Source organism: Procambarus clarkii, chromosome 4 (assembly GCF_040958095.1).
Source record: "Procambarus clarkii isolate CNS0578487 chromosome 4, FALCON_Pclarkii_2.0, whole genome shotgun sequence".
NCBI lineage: Eukaryota > Metazoa > Arthropoda > Malacostraca > Decapoda > Cambaridae > Procambarus > Procambarus clarkii.
Window position 1 is genome coordinate 19,538,791 of NC_091153.1, and position 21,259 is coordinate 19,560,049.

General features: G+C 40.7%; 1 protein-coding gene across 2 annotated transcripts in view; it reads right to left on the reverse strand.

Annotated features, from left to right (window-relative positions):
* Positions 1 to 21,259, reverse strand: part of LOC123751063 (pyrethroid hydrolase Ces2a) — a 343,394-nt gene that overhangs the window by 58,345 nt on the left and 263,790 nt on the right. For both annotated transcript variants that reach the window (XM_069333166.1, XM_069333161.1), the window contains exons 8-10: positions 18,826 to 19,007; positions 17,938 to 18,055; positions 4,522 to 4,651 (exon numbers count right to left, since the gene is read on the reverse strand). In XM_069333166.1, coding sequence (XP_069189267.1) covers positions 4,522 to 4,651; positions 17,938 to 18,055; positions 18,826 to 19,007 — 430 coding nt within the window. The remainder of the gene's footprint in view (positions 1 to 4,521; positions 4,652 to 17,937; positions 18,056 to 18,825; positions 19,008 to 21,259) is intronic.

Sequence of the window (21,259 nt, forward strand, 5' to 3'; positions counted from 1 at the left end):
GGGACTTCCTGTTGGCAGTCCCCTAATTCCGCCTTGGGCACCCGCCTGGACCATCGGACCCTAAGTATTGGTGTTGCTCTGCGCCTTGCCGCCCCTATCTCCACCGAGCACCGGTGTATTTGCGGCCATGCACGGGCAGACCAATACGGCAGCCATGGTCTCATCTGTCGTAAGACACAGGGAAAGATTGCCAGACATGAAGCAGTCAGTGACATCATCAAGAGAAGTTTGGCTTCAGCTGGGTGCCCAGCACAAAGGGAACCTCAGTTGTGCAGGCCTGACAACAGCCAAAAACGCCCAGATGGAGTCACCCTGCAGCCGTGGAGGGAAGGTAAACAGGTCGTGTGGGAGTACACGTGTGCATCCACATTGGCTGATACCTATCTACCTTACAGCGCAGCTGAGGGAGGCGGGGCGGCCACCTTCAGGGAGACCCAGAAAACTAACAAGTACAGGGACCTAGAACGTTGTTACAGGTTCGTGCCAATAGGCTCTGAGACTCTGGGCGCCTGGGGTAAATGTGCACTTAAGTTCCTGAAGGAGCTGGGCGAGGAACTCATTGGGAAGACTAGAGACCCAAGAGCGGCCAGTTTTATGTTCCAGCGTCTCAGTGTCGCTGTTCAGAGGGGAAATGCGTGCTGTATCTTGGGTACGCACCCGACCCCCGAGGAGCTGGACGAGGTCTTCGAACACTGATTGGTATAGTGTTATATTGTTATATAAGTGTGTGTTTTCTGTAAACTGTAGCATTGCAATAAAATCAAATAAAAACAAATAATAGGGGTGGTAGAAGAGGAAAAGATTAAAGAATTCACTGAGAATCCACAAGGTAGTCTCTGAACACTATTTATTTTCTTCTTCGAGGATGTGGGTCCCTTTAATTAAACCAGTGGTGGTACCCCTAAATTATATATATATATATATATATATATATATATATATATATATATATATATATATATATATATATATATATATATATATATATATATATTATATATATATATATATATATATATATATATATATATATATATATATATATATATATATATATATATATATATATATATATATATATATATATGTCGTACCTAGTAGCCAGAATGCACTTCTCGGCCTACTATGCAAGGCCCGATTTGCCTAATAAGCCAAGTTTTCCTTAATTAATATATTTTCTCTAATTCTTTTCTTATGAAATGATAAAGCTACCTATTTCATTATGTATGAGGTATTTTTTTTTTATTGGAGTTAAAATTAATGTAGACATATGACCGAATCTAACCAACCCTACCTAACCTAACCTAACCTATCTTTATAGGTTAGGTTAGGTTAGGTAGCCGAAAAAGTTAGGTTAGGTAGCCAAAAAACAATTAATTCATGAAAACCTGGCTTATTAGGCAAATTGGGCCTTGCATAGTAGGCTGAGAAGTGCGTTCTGGCTACTAGGTACGACATATATATAAATATATATATATATATATATATATATATATATATATATATATATATATATATATATATATATATATATATATTTTCTTGATAATCCTTGTTTCAGTGCTGAGGTGATGTCGGTCTGTGAGGATGTCGAGGTGATGTTCAATACGGGTACGGAGACTTTCGTCGATGTTGCTATTTCTCAATTCGTTTGTAGCATGAAGTAGTTGCGCTTTGTTGTCTTTGATTTAATTTTCTGCCTTGTATATCTGATCACGAATCAGATCTTAGAATCAGAATGTAATAAGTTTTACGAAACGCGCTCAAGTGTCGCGTCAGACTAGAAATAAAAATGAATTTTGGAGAATTGATTTTTGAATTACCACCAACAGTGAAAAGAAACGTACGAAAGAGAGAGAAAATTCGTGTTAAAATTATTAATCTTACTTTTTCGGTCATATTTAATAATATATGTCTACAGGAAAGACTGCTACCAAAATATACTAATATATATATATATATATATATATATATATATATATATATATATATATATATATATATATATATATATATATATATATAACTGAAAACTCACACCCCAGAAGTGACTCGAACCCATACTCCCAGGAGCAACGCAACTGGTATGTACAAGATGCCTTAATCCACTTGACCATCACGACCGCACATAATGAGGTGATAGCCGAGGCTATTTGAACCACCCCACCGCCGGCACTCAGATAGTAATCTTGGGCATAGCATTTTACCAAATCACCTCATTCTTTGGGGCACACGTGAGGAACACAAATGCGAACAAGCCTGAATGGTCCCCAGGACAATATGCAACTGAAAACTCACACCCCAGAAGTGACTCGAACCCATACTCCCAGGAGCAACGCAACTGGTATGTACAAGACGCCTTAATCCACTTGACCATCACGACCGGACATAATGAGGTGATAGCCGAGGCTATTTGAACCACCCCACCGCCGGCACTCGGATAGTAATCTTGGGCATAGCATTTTACCAAATCACCTCATTCTTTGGGGGCACACGTGAGGAACACAAATGCGAATTAGCCTGAATGGTCCCCAGGACAATATGCAACTGAAAACTCACACCCCAGAAGTGACTCGAACCCATACTCCCAGGAGCAACGCAACTGGTATGTACAAGACGCCTTAATCCACTTGACCATCACGACCGGACATAATGAGGTGATAGATGAGGCTATTTGAACCACCCCACCGCCAGCACTCGGATAGTAATCTTGGGCATAGCATTTTACCAAATCACCTCATTCTTTGGGGCACACGTGAGGAACACAAATGTGAACAAGCCTGAATGGTCCCCAGGACAATATGCAACTGAAAACTCACACCCCAGAAGTGACTCAAACCCATACTCCCAGGAGCAACGCAACTGGTATGTACAAGACGCCTTAATCCACTTGACCATCACGACTGGACATAATGAGGTGATAGCCGAGGCTATTTGAAACACCCCACCGCCGGCACTCGGATAGTAATCTTGGGCATAGCATTTTACCAAAGCACCTCATTCTTTGGGGCACACGTGAGGAACACAAATGCGAACAAGCCTGAATGGTCCCCAGGACAATATGCAACTGAAAACTCACACCCCAGAAGTGACTCGGACCCATACTCCCAGGAGCAACGCAACTGGTATGTACAAGACGCCTTAATCCACTTGACCATCATGACCGGACATAATGAGGTGATAGCCGAGGCCATTTGAACCACCCCACCGCCGGCACTCGGATAGTAATCTTGGGCATAGCATTTTACCAAATCACCTCATTCTTTGGGGCACACGTGAGGAACACAAATGCGAACAAGCCTGAATGGTCCCCAGGACAATATGCAACTGAAATCTCACACCCCAGAAGTGACTCGAACCCATACTCCCGGGAGCAACGCAACTGGTATGTACAAGACGCCTTAATCCACTTGACCATCACGACCGGACATAATGAGGTGATAGCTAAGGCTATTTGAACCACCCCACCGCTGGCACTCGGATAGTAATCTTGGGCATAGCATTTTACCAAATCACCTCATTCTTTGAGGCACACGTGAGGAACACAAATGCGAACAAGCCTGAATGGTCCCCAGGACAATATGCAACTGAAATCTCACACCCCAGAAGTGACTCGAACCCATACTCCCGGGAGCAACGCAACTGGTATGTACAAGACGCCTTAATCCACTTGACCATCACGACCGGACATAATGAGGTGATAGCCAAGGCTATTTGAACCACCCCACCGCTGGCACTCGGATAGTAATCTTGGGCATAGCATTTTACCAAATCACCTCATTCTTTGAGGCACACGTGAGGAATGCTATGCCCAAGATTACTATCCGAGTGCCGGCGGTGGGGTGGTTCAAATAGTCTCGGCTATCACCTCATTATGTCCGGTCGTGATGGTCAAGTGGATTAAGGCGTCTTGTACATACCAGTTGCGTTGCTCCTGGGAGTATGGGTTCGAGTCACTTCTGGGGTGTGAGTTTTCAGTTGCATATTGTCCTGGGGACCATTCAGGCTTGTTCGCATTTGTGTTCCTCACGTGTGCCCCAAAGAATGAGGTGATTTGGTAAAATGCTATGCCCAAGATTACTATCCGAGTGCCGGCGGTGGGGTGGTTCAAATAGCCTCGGCTATCACCTCATTATGTCCGGTCGTGATGGTCAAGTGGATTAAGGCGTCTTGTACATACCAGTTGCGTTGCTCCTGGGAGTATGGGTTCGAGTCACTTCTGGGGTGTGAGTTTTCAGTTGCATATTGTCCTGGGGACCATTCAGGCTTGTTCGCATATATGTATATATATATATATATATATATATACATATATATATATATATATATATATATATATATATATATATATATATATATATATATATATATATATTGAAATTAAATCCTTAAGTAAATGAATGTGCTGACATGAGTAAAGGAGCAAAATCTTGACATATAAATAGTTTTTCCTTAAACTTTTAATCACCAAAATGATACTAAAATAGTTAATATCGACGATGATACATGGGAGACGCTTACCCTTTGGTGGCAAAATTTGTCCAGAGCTTAACCATGAGTTGGCTAAAATCATCTTTGTCGCTCTTTCCAGGTCGTGGATCCCATCCAGGTCGCTTAAAGAGGTACTGCAACTCTTGAGAGTGAAGCACATCTGTATGAAACAGAGTAAGTTTAGTGTCTCATGTCTCTCCATTAGTATGGCTATGGGTTACTAAAGCGTCACAATCATCGGTACAACAAAAATATTGTTGCTCAGTACAGTGTCAGTCCTGTATAACCCATTATACAAAAATATGACAAATAACATATGGGTAACATGCATTATCCTAGTTCGTTAGAAAGGATTTGATCCTTTATCAGGAAAGAGGTTGCGACTGAAGCTATTGATGAAGGCTGGCTCTATGTATTAGGAATGTCTTCATCTACTTTAGCACTATTGGGAAGGACCATGAGTTTCAAATGAAAGGATAACTATCAGAATGGGGAGAAGTAAAGAGTGGAATATTACGTGGGTTGGTAATAGTGCTCATCCTATTTCTATTATGTCAACGAGTTGACATAATATTGAATCCTTCAGATCAGTGTTTGCTGATGACTCAAAATTTATCGTGAGTCAGAACTGAGGGGGGACTGTGTTGCCTGCTACGAACTTGACCCCTCTGGAGGTGGCCTAAACAAATACTGCTTGGCTTTAATCCAACAAATTCTAAGCTTTATGGATAGAAATGGGAGGAAGAAGACCTGTTTAGCTGTATAGAAGGGAGGAAAAATTCATGTATCAGAAAACAAGAAAGACTTGAAAGATAAGGTCTAAATCAAAGTCTAAATCTAAATTTTATCTGGATGTTGACAAACTTGACAGTGATATTATTGTAATCAATTGATGCCAATAAATTAAACACAATAGTGACTCAAATAAAAAAAAAAAAAGTTTGACATTCTCGTCACAACAAACGTCGTTGAAAGCTGCAGGTCACTACCACATATCCTCAAGAGTGAAAGCTGCAGGTCACTACCACATATCCTCAAGAGTGAAAGCTGCAGGTCACTACCACATATCCTCAAGAGTGAAAGCTGCAGGTCACTACCACATATCCTCAAGAGTGAAAGCTGCAGGTCACTACCACATATCCTCAAGTGTGAAAGCTGCAGGTCACTACCACATATCCTCAAGTGTGAAAGCTGCAGGTCACTACCACATATCCTCAAGAGTGAAAGCTGCAGGTCACTACCACATATCCTCAAGAGTGAAAGCTGCAGGTCACTACCACATGTCCTCAAGAGTGAAAGCTGCAGGTCACTACCACATATCCTCAAGTGTGAAAGCTGCAGGTCACTACCACATATCCTCAAGTGTGAAAGTTGTACCTTCACGACGGCCGTTATAACTCTTTTAAGGACAGTGTCGGGAAAAAACTGACATCCTTTAATAATGTTAGCTACACTATGCAGATAACTGCGCTGCTGTTCTTGTACTAATTCATTAACCAATACTAACTCAAATCATTTTAACAACTCGTTCAGAGCAAACGAGATTACAGTGGGACTTTCCCTTAAACCTGAGATATTATTGTCACGTCACCATAAATCTATATAAATAAAAATGGAAATGATCGTTTGTGCATAACTGCTAATCTCCGAAAGTTCTTTACCGATTGCTTTGAAATTTTGACAAAACATTTCATTCGAATAGGCGCGTCGTTTTATATACCTACTATATAGATGACACCCTTGTGACAGGTAAAAAAATGCAGTTTTGAAAAATAACGCCATCTGTTGCAGAAAATTGCAACATGCACGCAATACTAAATACGTCACGAATTCAATTTCAATGATTCCGATTGCATTGATAAATTTTATTTTCATAGATTTCGATTTATTTTATTTTTTATTGAATTATTTTGTTTGACATTGTGATGAATTGAGCTGTGTTGTTTACCATACCGTTCATTTCGTAAGTATAAGTTTAGATACCACACCTGTGACAGGTAAAACTATGCTTTTCTTGAAAAACAGCGCCATCTGTTGCATGTAAGAGCTATATGCTATATATGTAATAGCTACACATGCTATATTATATATGTTACAATTTCATTTCAGTGTTTCGGATTGCATTGATAAATTGAATTTTCATAGATTTTTATATATTTTCATTTTGATTTATTTTCATTTTGATTTAATTATTTTGTGTGAATTGCGTTGGAATTGAGCTCTGTTGTTTACCATACTGTTAATTTCGTGAGTATAGTTTTTATACTCACGAAATTAATTTTTTATTTAATTTAATTTATTTAAGTATAATTTTTTTTAAATTTTTTTCATATTTTTATTTAATTTTTTTAACTGTTTTTCTTATATTTCAGTGATGGGAACATCAGATCACTTGATGTTTCCAATTTTCTAATGGGAACATCAGACTATTTGGGAAGGCATCAAACGAGGGAGTGGGGGATTGTGGGGATGACGAGGGGACGGAAGTGAGAGATGGTGGGGAGGACAAGGGAATAAGGGAGGGGGTAATGGTTGGGGAAGGACGAGGGGACGTGGGAGTTTGGGATAGTGGGGGACGCGGGGATGGGGGAATGGAGAATGGTGAAGAGGACAAAGGAACAGGGGAGTGGGGCATGGTGGGAAGGAAGAGGGGATGGTTGAGTGGGGAATGGTGGGGAGGACACGGGGAATGATTATGAGGCCGATGAGACGGGTGAGGGGGAAATGGTGGGGAGTACTGGGGGACAGAGAAGGTTGCTGTGACTTAGCAACGGACATGCGTTGCTGAGCCACAGCAACGCGTGGTCGAGTACTACTAGTTATATTAATAAACTATCAACAATCGCCAAAAATCTCTATTCCAGCATTATGAACAATAAATAACTGTTCTCCTATGTCCATAAATGGGCCGAAAATTGAACCGGTTTCCAGTGACGTCACTGAGCCGGCAGGAGGGAGGCGCCATTGTGTGACTTGAATTCTCTCGTAAGGCAAGCACTCTAGGCGGCTACGTTGATACTCTTGACTTAAGCAATTTCAATGTTCTTCAGCTGTCGCTACCTCAAATAACGAGAGTAACTCGAATCCGGTTGTTCATAAATATTCAATATTTTATCAACAGGCCTTTTAATATTATACCAGACCACCGGTCATGAGGTGGGAGATCCACAGAAGTAGGGTGAGTCTCTCACAGTCATTTAATAACCCATAATTCTGAACGTGTTATATCTGTGATAGGAAGTATATTTGCAGTAGTTATATTACAGTCTTCCGGCAGATCTTCTGTGGTCATCAGGGAAACCAAGTGACATCAAACTGTTGCATCACGTGGGAACAGACGCCATAAGCCACAAGGCACATACCTGGCCGATTGTTCACATGTCCCACAGTTGTACTCGTATTGAGGCCTTCAAGTCAGATAAGGCGCTTGAGTACTCAATCTAACCTCAGTTAGAGGTTAGAACTAACTAGAGGAAATGAACTAACACATAGTAAAAATTTTCCTGTCAACCGATAATTCTCGATTGATAGGCTACTATAAATATATAACCCTCCCATACTTGTGTACAGATATGACTTGTGAGAGAAATTAATTCCATACAGTCCACTCAATAAAACATAAAGTCCGCTAAGCAATCTTAAGAAATAAAATAATAATTAAATTTAAATTAGAACTCATTAAATTAACTAATTAAATAAAATCCCACGAGTCAGAGTTCCCCACAGACTGTGTAAAATCTTGCAAAAGAAATTACCAAATAATAATACCGGCCTCTGACTTACTGAGGGGAGATAAAAGTGGCAATGCTAATAATTCCTCACAACAAAACCAATACCCGAGCTAAAGAGCATCTGTTTATGGTTCAATGAGAAGTGGCTGAAAGTTATGGAAATATCATTATAGCAGCCAACATATGTTAATAAAAGTTGATTTTTGTCTGCCTGTTGAATGGTGGAAGACTTGGAAGGCGTGAAGGACATGGAAAACGCCTCAGTTGATGCCTCGTCATCTTGCAACAGTGATGTGTTTTATCACTGCAACATTCAGTGCAAGCACTGAGTCCTAGTGGCATGTGTTATTGGTAAATATATTTCTTCATAGCACTGGATGTTTTATCACCTCATGCGATCATGTCCGCCTTGTTTTAGCGAACAGCATTCACAATCTCTAACTGGAAAATTAATACAAAACACCTGACCCCCCAAAACAGTAACCGCACAGGTATAAGAATTGACCCCTAAGATGGAGTTGCCAGTGTTGTCAAGTGTTCCTGCTTGTTCCAAGGTCATCTCCATGACATGCACGACGGATGGACATATATGCCCTTGAACGGATTGACATATATGTGAACCAAGATGTGTAATGACTTCTGTGTAATGGATGTGTAATGTAAGCAGAAACACTTATGTTTCTATTTAAAGATACACAAGAAGTATGATAACACAGTAATACATAAAGATACACGAGAAGTATGGTAACACATAAAGCTACACCAAAGGTTGTAACACATAAACCTACACCTGAGGTTGTATGGTAACACATGATGTGAAACCCATATAGCCTCATGACTCAGGCTATACCCCAACACGAGTTATTCCTCACTTGGTCCTACAGAGGATCAAGATAAAAGTTTATTATAGTTTGCACCGTAAACCACCGTTCGACGATACAGAAAAGGCATCGCTGAACAACTTTGTTGTAGCAGGAAAAGATGACAACAGTGTGGAGTGACAAGTGGGTGAGTAACTGATAAGTGATGTGTGCAGACGTCACTTGTCAGTGTGGGGGCAAGGAAGACACACACAATTCGCCACCACTCAGAAGAGAGTACATTTCTTGCGTTGTGGTGAAGAAAACTGCAGGGAGCTGCGACTTGGATCAGTGCTGTAGGCAAGAAGAGAGCGATTGTGGCGTTCATCTCAACTAGTGGGCCCATGGGAACGGTCTGAAGCCAAGGGAGGGTGATTGTACCCTGGTAGTCCACTGTGGTAGACCTAAGAGGTCTGGTTGCCCCAGGTGAGGACCTGTTGACAGACGAGCAAAGCTCGTACCTGTGTATTGACCCCCCACACCTAAGTCAGGATAAGAAGTCGACAGTGATGGTCGAATTAAGAATTAGTGGTTGACCAGGGAGAGGTAAACTCCAGGCGCCATCTTGACTATGGAAGCAAGAGTCGTCGCTCAGGTAATTTTTCTGGAAATCCCTTTGATTGATACTTGCTCAGCGATATTAAATACCCATATATCTAAACATATACTGATGTTTAGATATACGAATTAGTCAAGCATATAGTGATTATGAAGCGATATTAGAGAATTAAGATGAAATAGCATGATGGAGACGAGATCGACACATGCTCGCTCATCGGTAGTTGGTGGTCACCTAAGAGAATGACCATCAACTACCTAGACTACAGGAGGAGATTTTAGGTGTGGACTCGCCTGGCAGGGAGAGTGCCCTTCGCGGTGAGCAGTGAGAGCCAGCAGGGTGGCATGAACTGTTAGTTTTATTGTAAATACTTTCTAAATGTTCATGCAATATTGTTTTGTTATGGTAAACTTACAGGCTCGTGTATGGTAGCTGTATGGGATCAAAATCATTTTAGGATCAAGTTATTAACGGTTCTACAGCTGGGCTGTGTTACGTACCCCCTATTGGATACGTATATAAATAGTAAATAATTTACTTTTTCCATGCATCATTACTTGTATGTGCTTGTATATCATTACTTGTATATGCTTATATATTATATCATTACTTGTATGTGCTTATATGTTATATTTTGGTAATGATCATCTGGTTGACCACACCGTGGGAAACCGTTATTTTTTTTTTTTGTAATGATCAGCTAGTTTGCCTTACCGTGAGAAAGTTATATTTTGTACTGATCATCTAGTTGGAAACACCGTGAGACACATTACCTTCCTGCTATGTTGGGCAGTTGCCAGCAATTTCCTCTTTATTTTTATAAATATATAACTGTATTATATTAAACTACATTACCTCTGTTTATTCATGTAAATCTGATCATTCTTAATTTAGTTAATTAATGATTACCTTATTCCCATTATATGGCTCCATTTAAGTAAAATTAATATTAATAGAAATTGTCATTCGATGTGTTGTAAGAATATTAGTCAGTATCTGGTAGACCCACGGAGGATGTACATCTAGGAGTTAAGTGGCTGTTATATATATATATTTTGTTCTGTTGTAGTATATTTGTCTGTGGAGACATAATTTTATTTTGATTTACATGTGATAGTGCCCATCTGTTGATTGATATATATAATACTGATAATTAACTGAAATATTATTAGAATATACAAGTTATAGTTTTATATGTGGAATTACTTATTCCTTGGGGGTGATTAATTCTAATTCTTGCATGTACGAACCATGGGTTTATACTGGTGACACACTTTTAGATTACAGCGCCGTTCAATGTCCCTAGATTAAAATATACTTGTCGCTGTTACGTGTCACGAGCAATAAAGTACGGTTTGTAACAGGTTGCATGAAGGTAGATCAATTGGAAAGAGGTATAATCGATTGTAAAGAGGATTTATTCCAGAGTCCTACGATTCACAGGAGTATTTGGATATCGGTTTGTTTATGAGAAGTTCATTGCATCATTATACATGAAGCATTTAATGGAGGTGAGAAATAATACTGGCTTTTATCGATTTACACGGGAAAGCCTAGATTTGATGATTATATGACCTAGGCAAAATAAGATTCATGAAGAAGAGAATGGTTTCCTAGTGAGGCACAATTTGACACACATAAACTCCATGAAGAATAATTATTGTTGAAGCAGTTAGCAGTGATTGACATTGTACCATATTCTCAAATAATTGTTTATGCATTGTTTCATGGAGTTAAGTATGTTCCGGGCAAATAGTGATTATAACAAGAAAAAGTTTATGATAATAGAGAAAAGAGTTTATTATATAGATACAATATTTGCATGTATGTGATGGGATAGCCTAATCTGCTGAGTAGCTGAATGTTGAGGAGCCTGCGACCAAGCTAAGGGCTACAAGTTGGAGACACCGTCCAAGGCACTATTTAATCTTTATTGTTTACTTTTTTTTTTTTTAGTAAATATTTGTCAGACGACATTGTTTACTCTTATACACACAGAAATCACAATAATGTGATGTATCACCATGTTGTGGTACAGTTGACTAAGGCGCATCTGGGAACATCCCGTGCATAGGTTCGAACCCTCATCACGGCCCTAGTGGATTTGTTCATTGTTTACGCTTATGAGTGAGGGCACTAGTTGAAAAAGAGAGGGAGCTAATAACCTCTACCTGTGACCAAATAAGTTCGGAAATAAGGAGAAATTCAGTGAAGGCTACCCGTGTTAAGTGAGAGAATAGTAAGTCATCCGCTCACACCCTCAATTTGAGGGTGTGAGCGCGAGACAACAGGACGTTACTGAGTTCATGTCTTGTTGACATTAAACTCCTTCTCCACAATTTAATGCAAATCCGGGTAGATCCTCGTTGAGTGGCCTGACAGAGTGTAGTTTGAGGAAGTAGCAGCATAAGAGTGTCTACACCAGAGGTTTCCCTCTGGTATACATCACCCCTCTATCCATCTCTCTACTCGCCTATCCATCAAACTATCCCTCCATCTATCCCTCTATATATATCCATTGATCCCTCTATCCCTCCATCTCTCCATATACCAACTCATCTTTCTATCCATCAATCTATTCCTCTATCCTTGTACCTATCCATTCACTTACTTATCTTTCCTTCCTTATCTATCCATCCATTTATTCATCTATCTATCCATCCATGTTCCCATCCACCTTGCTGTGTATTTATCTATGCATTAATCTATCCATCCATCTACTCATCTGCCTATTTATCTATCTATGCCTTTACCTGTCCATATATCGATCTATCCATACATACATATTTTTTAATCTATTGATCTATCTATCATCTATCCATCAACCTATTAATCTATCCATACATCTTTCTATCCATTCACCAATTCATCTATCCATACATATTTCTATCCGTCCATCCATTCATTTGTCTACTGTCTGACTGTCTATCTCTGTCTTTGCCCCTCGCTGTCTATTTTCTGTATAACTGTCGCTCTGTCTTTCTGTCTATGTGTGTCTGTCTGAGTGTCTCTCTCTGTCTTTGACCCGTTCTGTTTGTTTGTCTCGGTTTGATTGTCTGCCTCTGTTTGTCTGTCTGTCTGTCTGTCTGTCTGTCTCTCTCTCTCTCTCTCTCTCTCTCTCTCTCTCTCTCTCTCTCTCTCTCTCTCTCTCTCTCTCTCTCTCTCTCTCTCTCTCTCTCTCTCTCTCTTATAAAAAGGTAATTGTCTAGTGAGTGCTCGGTCGACAGTGAGAGGAGCTTAGTAGCGGGAAATGCTACAAATTAACATTTACCCTCATTCTGGTAGCGTCCTAGCTTGAACAAACTTTGAAGCTGTCGAAGAATCATCTGTTTGCACAATGAAATTCCATTAATGAGATGTATCCATGAGAAAATCAGTAGGATCTCTAAGGAGGATTCGAACCCGCTAACTTGGTACTCCCAGGCAAGCGCCCTAGACACCATGACATACGTGTATACATACAGCAGATAAACCAACATGTCCTTTACAAAGAACGTCGCATATAGGTCGTTTGCGTTACATAAGGTCAAAAATTGTTCTGCTTGAAAATGGAAGTGGCTCGCGAAAGTGACGCACTGTCCCGCTTCCTATTTTGGGTCCTCAGATAGGTTTGGAGTGGACACTATAATTTGACCGTTTTCTTGACGTTGGGAAACCTTAGTAGTACGGGCTATCTTGAGATCTTGAGGTTATCTTGAGATGATTTCGGGGTTTAGCGTCCCCGCGGCCCGGTCCTCGACCAGGCCTCCATTTTGTTACACACCCCCATGAAGCAGCCCGTAGCAGCTGTCTAACTCCCAGGTACCTATTTACTGTTGGGTAACAGGGGCATCAGGGTGAAAGAAACGTGTTATACTCAAATTCTATGTCAGTTGAAATATAACCAATCACAGGCAAGTAGGCCTCTGACGTCATGCCAGACAGAGGAGCACCAGCCATTGCTCCCAGCAGCCTCAGTTCTCCTCACAGACTCAGAGTAGGTGGTCCTCGGTTGGCCAGATATATACCTTTTTTCTCGGTCAATAAATATATACAGAAGCGACTACTGTGTCTACATTCAACCCGAACAAGGCAAACGAATAAACGTTTAGCCCATTTGTCTTCGCCTCTACCAGGGATCGAACCCGGAACATCAGGATTAGCCCTCAGGGACTGGATAAAGATGCTGCGAGGCAGATGCCTTGCGTTCCCCAGAGAGGGACCGTCTGGAGAACGGACCCCCAACCACACAGAAAACCAGGTGGAAGAGATTATCGACCCTTAGTCACCTCAAACTATGAGATAACTCTGGGTAACCAAAGTCGTGGCCTAACCGGCAGAATCGTGTCTCCCCCTAAACTCAGTTCTAATCCGGAAAGCGCCAACCAATGGTCGCCAACTCCCCAGACCTCTCGTCCAAGCCGAAGTAGTACACCATTTACTCTCCCGAAGATCAAACCAGAAAACATTAAAAGTCTAGCTACTTCCCATTGATGCTGGGTGATAATCCGGGCTCCTTAAAGAGGAATGACTAACTCCAGTATCGTGACCCAATGGTCAAATTCGCATCAAGTTGTCACGCTTGACAACTTGTCAAATTGTCCTTCACTTGAGGAGAAGGCGCCTAAACGTCTGCTCGTCAAGGTGGATCCAGGTGTCCCATAATATTATATGTGTTGTTGAAGTGTCAGTGATAATATATATAAGTAAACTAATCAAAGTGCTTCTTTATTGAAACTGACATATATATAAATTTATATAAATTTATCAATACTGCAATCATTCAATTAAATATAGGTCAAGATACCCTGTAAGTTGAGCGGGGAAGTGGGGATAGGGGAAGAATTAGTTAGGGTGAGAGGAAGGGTTTTTAGGATGAGGTAAAGTGTCAGGGCTAGAACCAGCTGCATGGCATTAAAACGTTATGACCAGACTAAGCGATGGAGGCAAGGAATCGGATTTTGTTACAACATTATGTCTTTCAGCGCGCCCACGGAGATAACAGCCCTCAGCTGGGTGTGCCCTGGAGGCTCATACCAGTTGTGGTCTTGGATTTCGCTAATTAGCATTGTGCCCCACCCAGAGTCACAAGTAAATGGGAGCTAACAGGTTTCCCAGCCCCCCCCCCCCCCCTAAAGAGGGGGGAGAAGAGTTAAGGAGGCTGGGTAGTTTGGAGCTAAGTGATTGAGTAGTGGTATAGGAGGAGAGAGAGGAGTCATGTAAATGATGGAGCAGGAGGTGGGTCGTCAATCAGGGTAAAGAGGTTGTGCGTATTTCTAGGTCTACTACGGTTGTTTCTGAGGAAGGTGTTATAGTTGTCATGGTAGGTGAGAATTATTGTGATCTGTTTCTTCCCCATAGTGTCCCAGACCATGTTCGGAGACGGAATGTTCGCCCGCTCATACAGGACTTCACTAGTGGTGAAGTCCTGCCAGTGGGTATCCAACACCCATCTCAGGGCCCTGTTCTGGATACGCTAGAGTTTTTTCCTATTTGTTGGTGCTGCAAGTGAGAGTGGGATGGGTGCATATGTTAGGGAGGGAGAATGAGTGTTTTATATAGAGAGATCTTGGTGGCTTGGGAGGCATGTCTGAGGGGGGTAGCATTTTGATACTGCTTTGAAGGCTATAGCTTTCTTGGATGCTACGTGCGTATGTAAGCGGAGGTTGAAGTATAATGTAAGTCCAAATACTGTGGTGTTATTGACTTTCGGGATGTGGGTTGGGTCGGGTGATGGAGAGTAGAGTTTTAGTAGGGCTCGGTTTCGTCGTTTGTTGTAGAAGAAGTATGTGATTTTGGACCTGTTGAGGTTTGTTTTAATCCGCCAGTCGTGTTCCAGAGTGTTACTTTGTCTATTTCTTCCTGTGCTTTGCGTGTGAGGGTGTCTATCGAGTATCCCGAGATCAGTTGGTTACGTCGTCAGCATAGCAAAGGGTCATAGATGTCCAGCATGTTGGGTCAGGAATATCGTTTATGTAGAGTATGTACAGGGTCGGTGAGAGAACTGAGCCCTGAGGGACTCCTGCATTTAGATTGAAGCATCCTGACCGCTTCCTGAGGAACTTTATTTGCGTCTTTCTATTTGTTAGAAAGCTGCATAGTACCTTCTGCATGTTGTCAGGTAGTTGTAATAGAGTACAGAATTTGTATCGCAGGCGGTCGTGCCATATTGTGTCGAACGCCTTTTCAACGTCCTTTGCTATGAGGACCGTCACTGCCGTGTGTGTACAGCAAGTTACCCCTTGCTACTGTTTCGTAGACAGTGGCATCACCTGAGGGTGTGAGGGGCTGGTTATTTTCTTGATGTCCTTTATTTCTCCACTAGCTGAACCTGGCCACGTGTTGCTGTAGCTCAGCAACGCATGTGCGTTGCTGAGCTACAGGAACCTTCCCCTGTCTCCCAGTCATCCCCACCTTTCCCCTTTCCCCCGTCCCCTTGTCCTCCTCACCATTCCTCACTCCCTTATTCCCTCGTCCTCCACACCATTCCCTTGTCCCTTTGTCCTCCCCATCAACCCCCACTCCAGCGTCCCCTCGTCCACCTAACCATTCCCCAATCCACCATCCATTCGTCCTCCCCACCATGCCCCACTCACCTGTCCCCTCGTCCCCACCATCCCCAACTCCCCTGTCCCCTCGTCCTCACCATCATTAACCCCACCCCCGGTCTACTCGTCTTCCCCACCATCCCCCACTCCCGTCCACTCGTCCTCCCTACCATTCCCCCACTACCTCGTCCAATGCATTCCCAAGTAATCTGATGTTCCCATCAGAAAATTGGAAACATCAAATGATCTGATGTTCCAATCACTGAAATATAAGAAAAACAGTTTAACAAAAAAAAACGAAATGAATAACAGTGAAAATAGAAAAATAAACTATACTTACGAAATGAATGGTATGGTAAACAACACAGATCAATTCCAATGCAATGTCACACAAAATAATTAAATCAAAATGAAAATAAATCGAAATCTATGAAAATTCTATTTATCAATGAACTTGGAAACATTGTAATGGAATCATAACATATTTAGTATAGTGTGTGTTGCTCTTAAATGCAACTGATGGCACTGTTTTTCAAAAAAAGCATGTTTTTACCTGTCACAGTTGTGGCATCTATACTTTTACTCCCGAAATGAACGGCATGGTTAACAACACAGCTCAATTCCAATTCAATGTCACACAAAATAATTAAATCAAAATGAAAATTAATCAAAATCTATGAAAATTCAATTTATCAATGCAATCGGAAACATTGAAAGGGAATCGTAACATATTTAGCATCATAACATTGCCATCTGTGTGTGCACTTTCGTGCCACAGATGGCACTGTTTCTTAAAAAATTTTTACCTGTCACAGGTGTTGCATCTATTCTTATACTTATGAAATGAACGGTATAGTACACAACACAGCTCAATTCCAACGCAATGTCACAAAAAATAATTAAACCAAAATGAAAATAAATCGAAATCCCTGAAAATTCAATTTACCAATGAAATCAGAAACATTGAAAAGAATTGTAACATATTTAGTATAGCGTGGTGTTGCTATTACATACTACAGATGGCGTTGTTTTTTCAAAAACATCATGTTTTTTCCTGTCACGCGGGTGGTATCTATATAGTAGGTATATTAAACACATGCGTATTTGAATGGAACGTTGTGTCAAAATTTCAAGGCAATCGGTGAAGAACTTTCAGAGATTACAGCATGTGTTGCTCTTATATCCAACAGATGGCGTTGTTTATCATAAAAGAGTATTTTTTCCTGTCATAGATAAGGCATGTATATAGTAGGTATATAAAAACACACGCCTTTTTGAATGCATCGTTGTGTCAAAATTTCAAAGCAATCGGTAAAGAGATTTTAAAGATTTCCCCTCACATGAAAAACACTCGAAAATCACATTTTTTTTTTAAAGCATGTTTTTGTCCCGTCACAGACGTTACATCTATATAGTATGTATATAAAACCCCGCTCGAATGCGAATGGAACGTTGTGTGAAAATTTTAGAGCAATCGGTGAAGTACTTTCAGAGATTAGCGATTTTGAACAAACGAATATTTAAATTATTATTTATATACATTATTCTATTACTTAAATATATTTATATATATAATATTTGTTTTATATTTAAAATTTAACCTCTGGTGTAAATTTATGTATTATTAATAATTCATTTGATAATTATTTCCTACCAGCTTTGATGGCAGTAATTTACTAAAATGTGCACAAAGCATATTTACCTTAGTGGCTTTCCGCAATTCTGAGCTTAACTCCCTAACTCTCATGAGCAGATATTTTAATTCTTACATTTTTGGCCGTGTTGAAGGTACTTCATCTCATAGGCAAAAACAGGTTGTTGCTGGTGCCTGCTGGTGAAGAGCAGAGTTTCGTCGTGACCAATGTTGAACAACCGATCACCAAACAACTGAAAAAATTATCATCTTTCAATTTCTTGTGCATTTTAATTATTTCCTGATAATATTTAAAAAGGTCTTCGTTTCGTTAATGTTTTAAAGTCGCTGCATACAATTCATAAATTAATACAAGCAAGAAGACGACTTCTAGATAACTGGCATTTTTTTCACACACACACACACACACACACACACACACACACACACACACACACACACACACACACACACACACACACACACACACACACACACACACACACACACACACACACACACACAGGGGGCCTCGTAGCCTGGTGGATAGCGCGCAGGACTCGTAATTCTGTGGCGCGGGTTCGATTCCCGCACGAGGCAGAAACAAATGGGCAAAGTTTCTTTCACCCTAAGTGCCCCTGTTACCTAGCAGTAAATAGGTACCTGGGAGTTAGTCAGCTGTCACGGGCTGCTTCCTGGGGTGTGTGTGTGGTGTGGAAAAAAAAAAAGTAGTTAGTAAACAGTTGATTGACAGTTGAGAGGCGGGCCGAAAGAGCAAAGCTCAACCCCCGTAAAAACACAACTAGTAAACACAACTAGTAAACACACACACACACACACATACACCCCTAGGAAGCAGTCCGTAGCTGCTGTCTAACGCCAGAAACTTATTTACTGCTAGATGAACAGGTCCATCAGGGTGAAAGAAACTTTGCCCATTTGTTTCCGCCTTCGCTGGGGATTGATCCTTGGACCCCAGGTCTACGAATCCCGAGCACTGCCCACTCAGCCGTCAGGCTCTCACCTGTATCAAGGCGTCCTTGTCAGTATCCCTGGCTCTCACATCACCCACGTAGTGCTGGAAGACCAGTCTAGCGAGGGTGAGGGGCTGGTTGTCACCCTCCTGGAACAGCAGCGCTGCCCGGGGCCCCACCACCTGGAACTTATGAACCAGCTCCTCCTGCACATTCTTGGACCTGTAGAGAGCTGAGGACATTTGTAGAAAATTATAAACTAAATCCAATTGTTAAATACTGTCACAATAATAAGAGATAAGTAAATAATTATAAACACAAAACTGTTTAGCCTGGAATGCTATGAAGCACCGTCTATGTCACAATTTATTCATATTTCTAGATATCATTAAGGGTGGCAATTCCACAGCAGAAAGATATAATATGAGTTATGTCAATGAAATCAGAGTCACCAACAATCTTATCATGGAACGTATAACTGAAAGGAACAATGGGAAAGCATAATTTCCGTAGATTACGAAAATCAGAACATTTTACGTGAAGGTGCTTGACCGTCAATGGGACAATGCCAGTGTGACAATAAGGTCCAAGAGTTAATAGGCAACCTAGCCAGAGAGGGTTCTCTGCTTCCTATACAGTATCAGTGACAATTGGAAGGCCACTAAGATATGTTTCATTTGATAGTGTGTATCAAATGAAATGACATAAATACTGTTAGATCTAAATGCTCTAGATATTTCAACCCCTTTGCTTCCATTCTGTCTAAATTTGGTGGCCTATATATAACTCCTATTATAATAATATTTGCTTTTTCGTTTAATTTTATCTAAATAGTTTCTGTATGTGGCTCAGTTTTGATTCCCTCTTTGAGACTACATTTCAAATTATTCCTAACATATATGGCTACTCCCCCTCCTCTTCTAATATATCTATCTGTGTGAAATAGTTTAAATCCATTTATTTGATATTCAGCTAAGAGTTCTCTATTTTTTACATTCATCCACGTTTCGGTAAGTGCAATAATATATATTTCTTCTGTACAGATAGGAGCATATAATTCGTTTATTTTGTTTCTTAGACTTCTACTGTTAGTGAAATATACCCTAAGAGAATTATTATTTTGAGGACCTTCTCTTTCCCTGATCATTTTGCCAATTTGTTTCTCCAACAAACACATATTTTTATTACCTCCTTCCTCCCTATCAATTCCCATACCACTATCTACTAACAGTTTAAACCCAAACAAATGCCTCTAACCACTGGTTCCAACGAGTTCGCAACAGCAACAGCCCTCGATAGATGCACCCCATCGCGAGCATACATTTCATTTCTTCAATAGAAGTGTTCCCAGTTGTCTATGAAAGATATTGCATTTGATTTGCAATATCTTTCCAGCCGGCAATTGACACCAAGTGCCCTCGACATCCATTCATTTCCCACTCCCTTTCTTGGAAGAATGCCACATATGATCGGGATTCCTCCCTTGCTTCTAACTAATTCAATTGTTGTTTTATACCTCTGAATCAGTTCCTCACTCCTAATTCGACCAACATCATTTCCTCCCGCGCTAATGCAAATCACGGGATTGTTCCCATTTCCAGCCATAATATCATTCATGTTGTTTATAATATCACCAATAACAGCTCCGGGATAGCAAACCCTTAATCTGTTCCCCCTATCTCTAGCACAAAACGTTCTATCCAAATACCTTATCTGGGAATCTCCAACGACTAAAGTTTGCTTAGGTACTTCCTTTACTCTCTGAGGGGCCTGCGCTTCGATGCTCTTCATTGCTTTCTCTTCTACGTGATCCACAGTCTCACCACAGCATTCGTCCTCCAATACGGCAATTGAATTAGACGTTCATAGGGCGTCTGTAGGCGGCTTTATCAAAGTTTTCTTAAGGCCCCTGTCCTTTACAACTTCCACGACGAGGTGTTTTTACTACTGGTCTCCTTCGTTCCTTCTTGCTGTTGTTTCAGCTGTCGTACCTCCTCCCGTTGAGAGTCCTGTCTAAATACCGGACGCCCAGGAACGTAGTATACCATATAAACTGAACCTAAATATAACCTATATAGAAATATTCTAAGCAAAACCCAGGAACGTAGTATACCATATAAATTGAATGGGTCGAATATTAATGATCCAAAGTGGATAACAAAGGATATGAAGAACCTTATAGGTAAAAAGAGAGCGTGGTACAAAAGGATTAAGAATGGGGAAGTCAATTTAGAACAGGAATTCGTACAACTGGTTACAAATGTTAAAAAAGAGATAACGAAAGCAAAAAGAAACTATGAAGTTCGCATAGCAGGGCAAGCGAAGACAAATCCTAAAGGGATTTTTCAGTTATATCGAACTAAGACTAGGGAAAGGATAGGTCCATTAAAAACTGAGACAGGTCGAATAACGGATAATGACGAGGAGATGAGTAGTATTTTTAATAAATATTTTATATCTGTATTTACTAAAGAGGAACTTAAC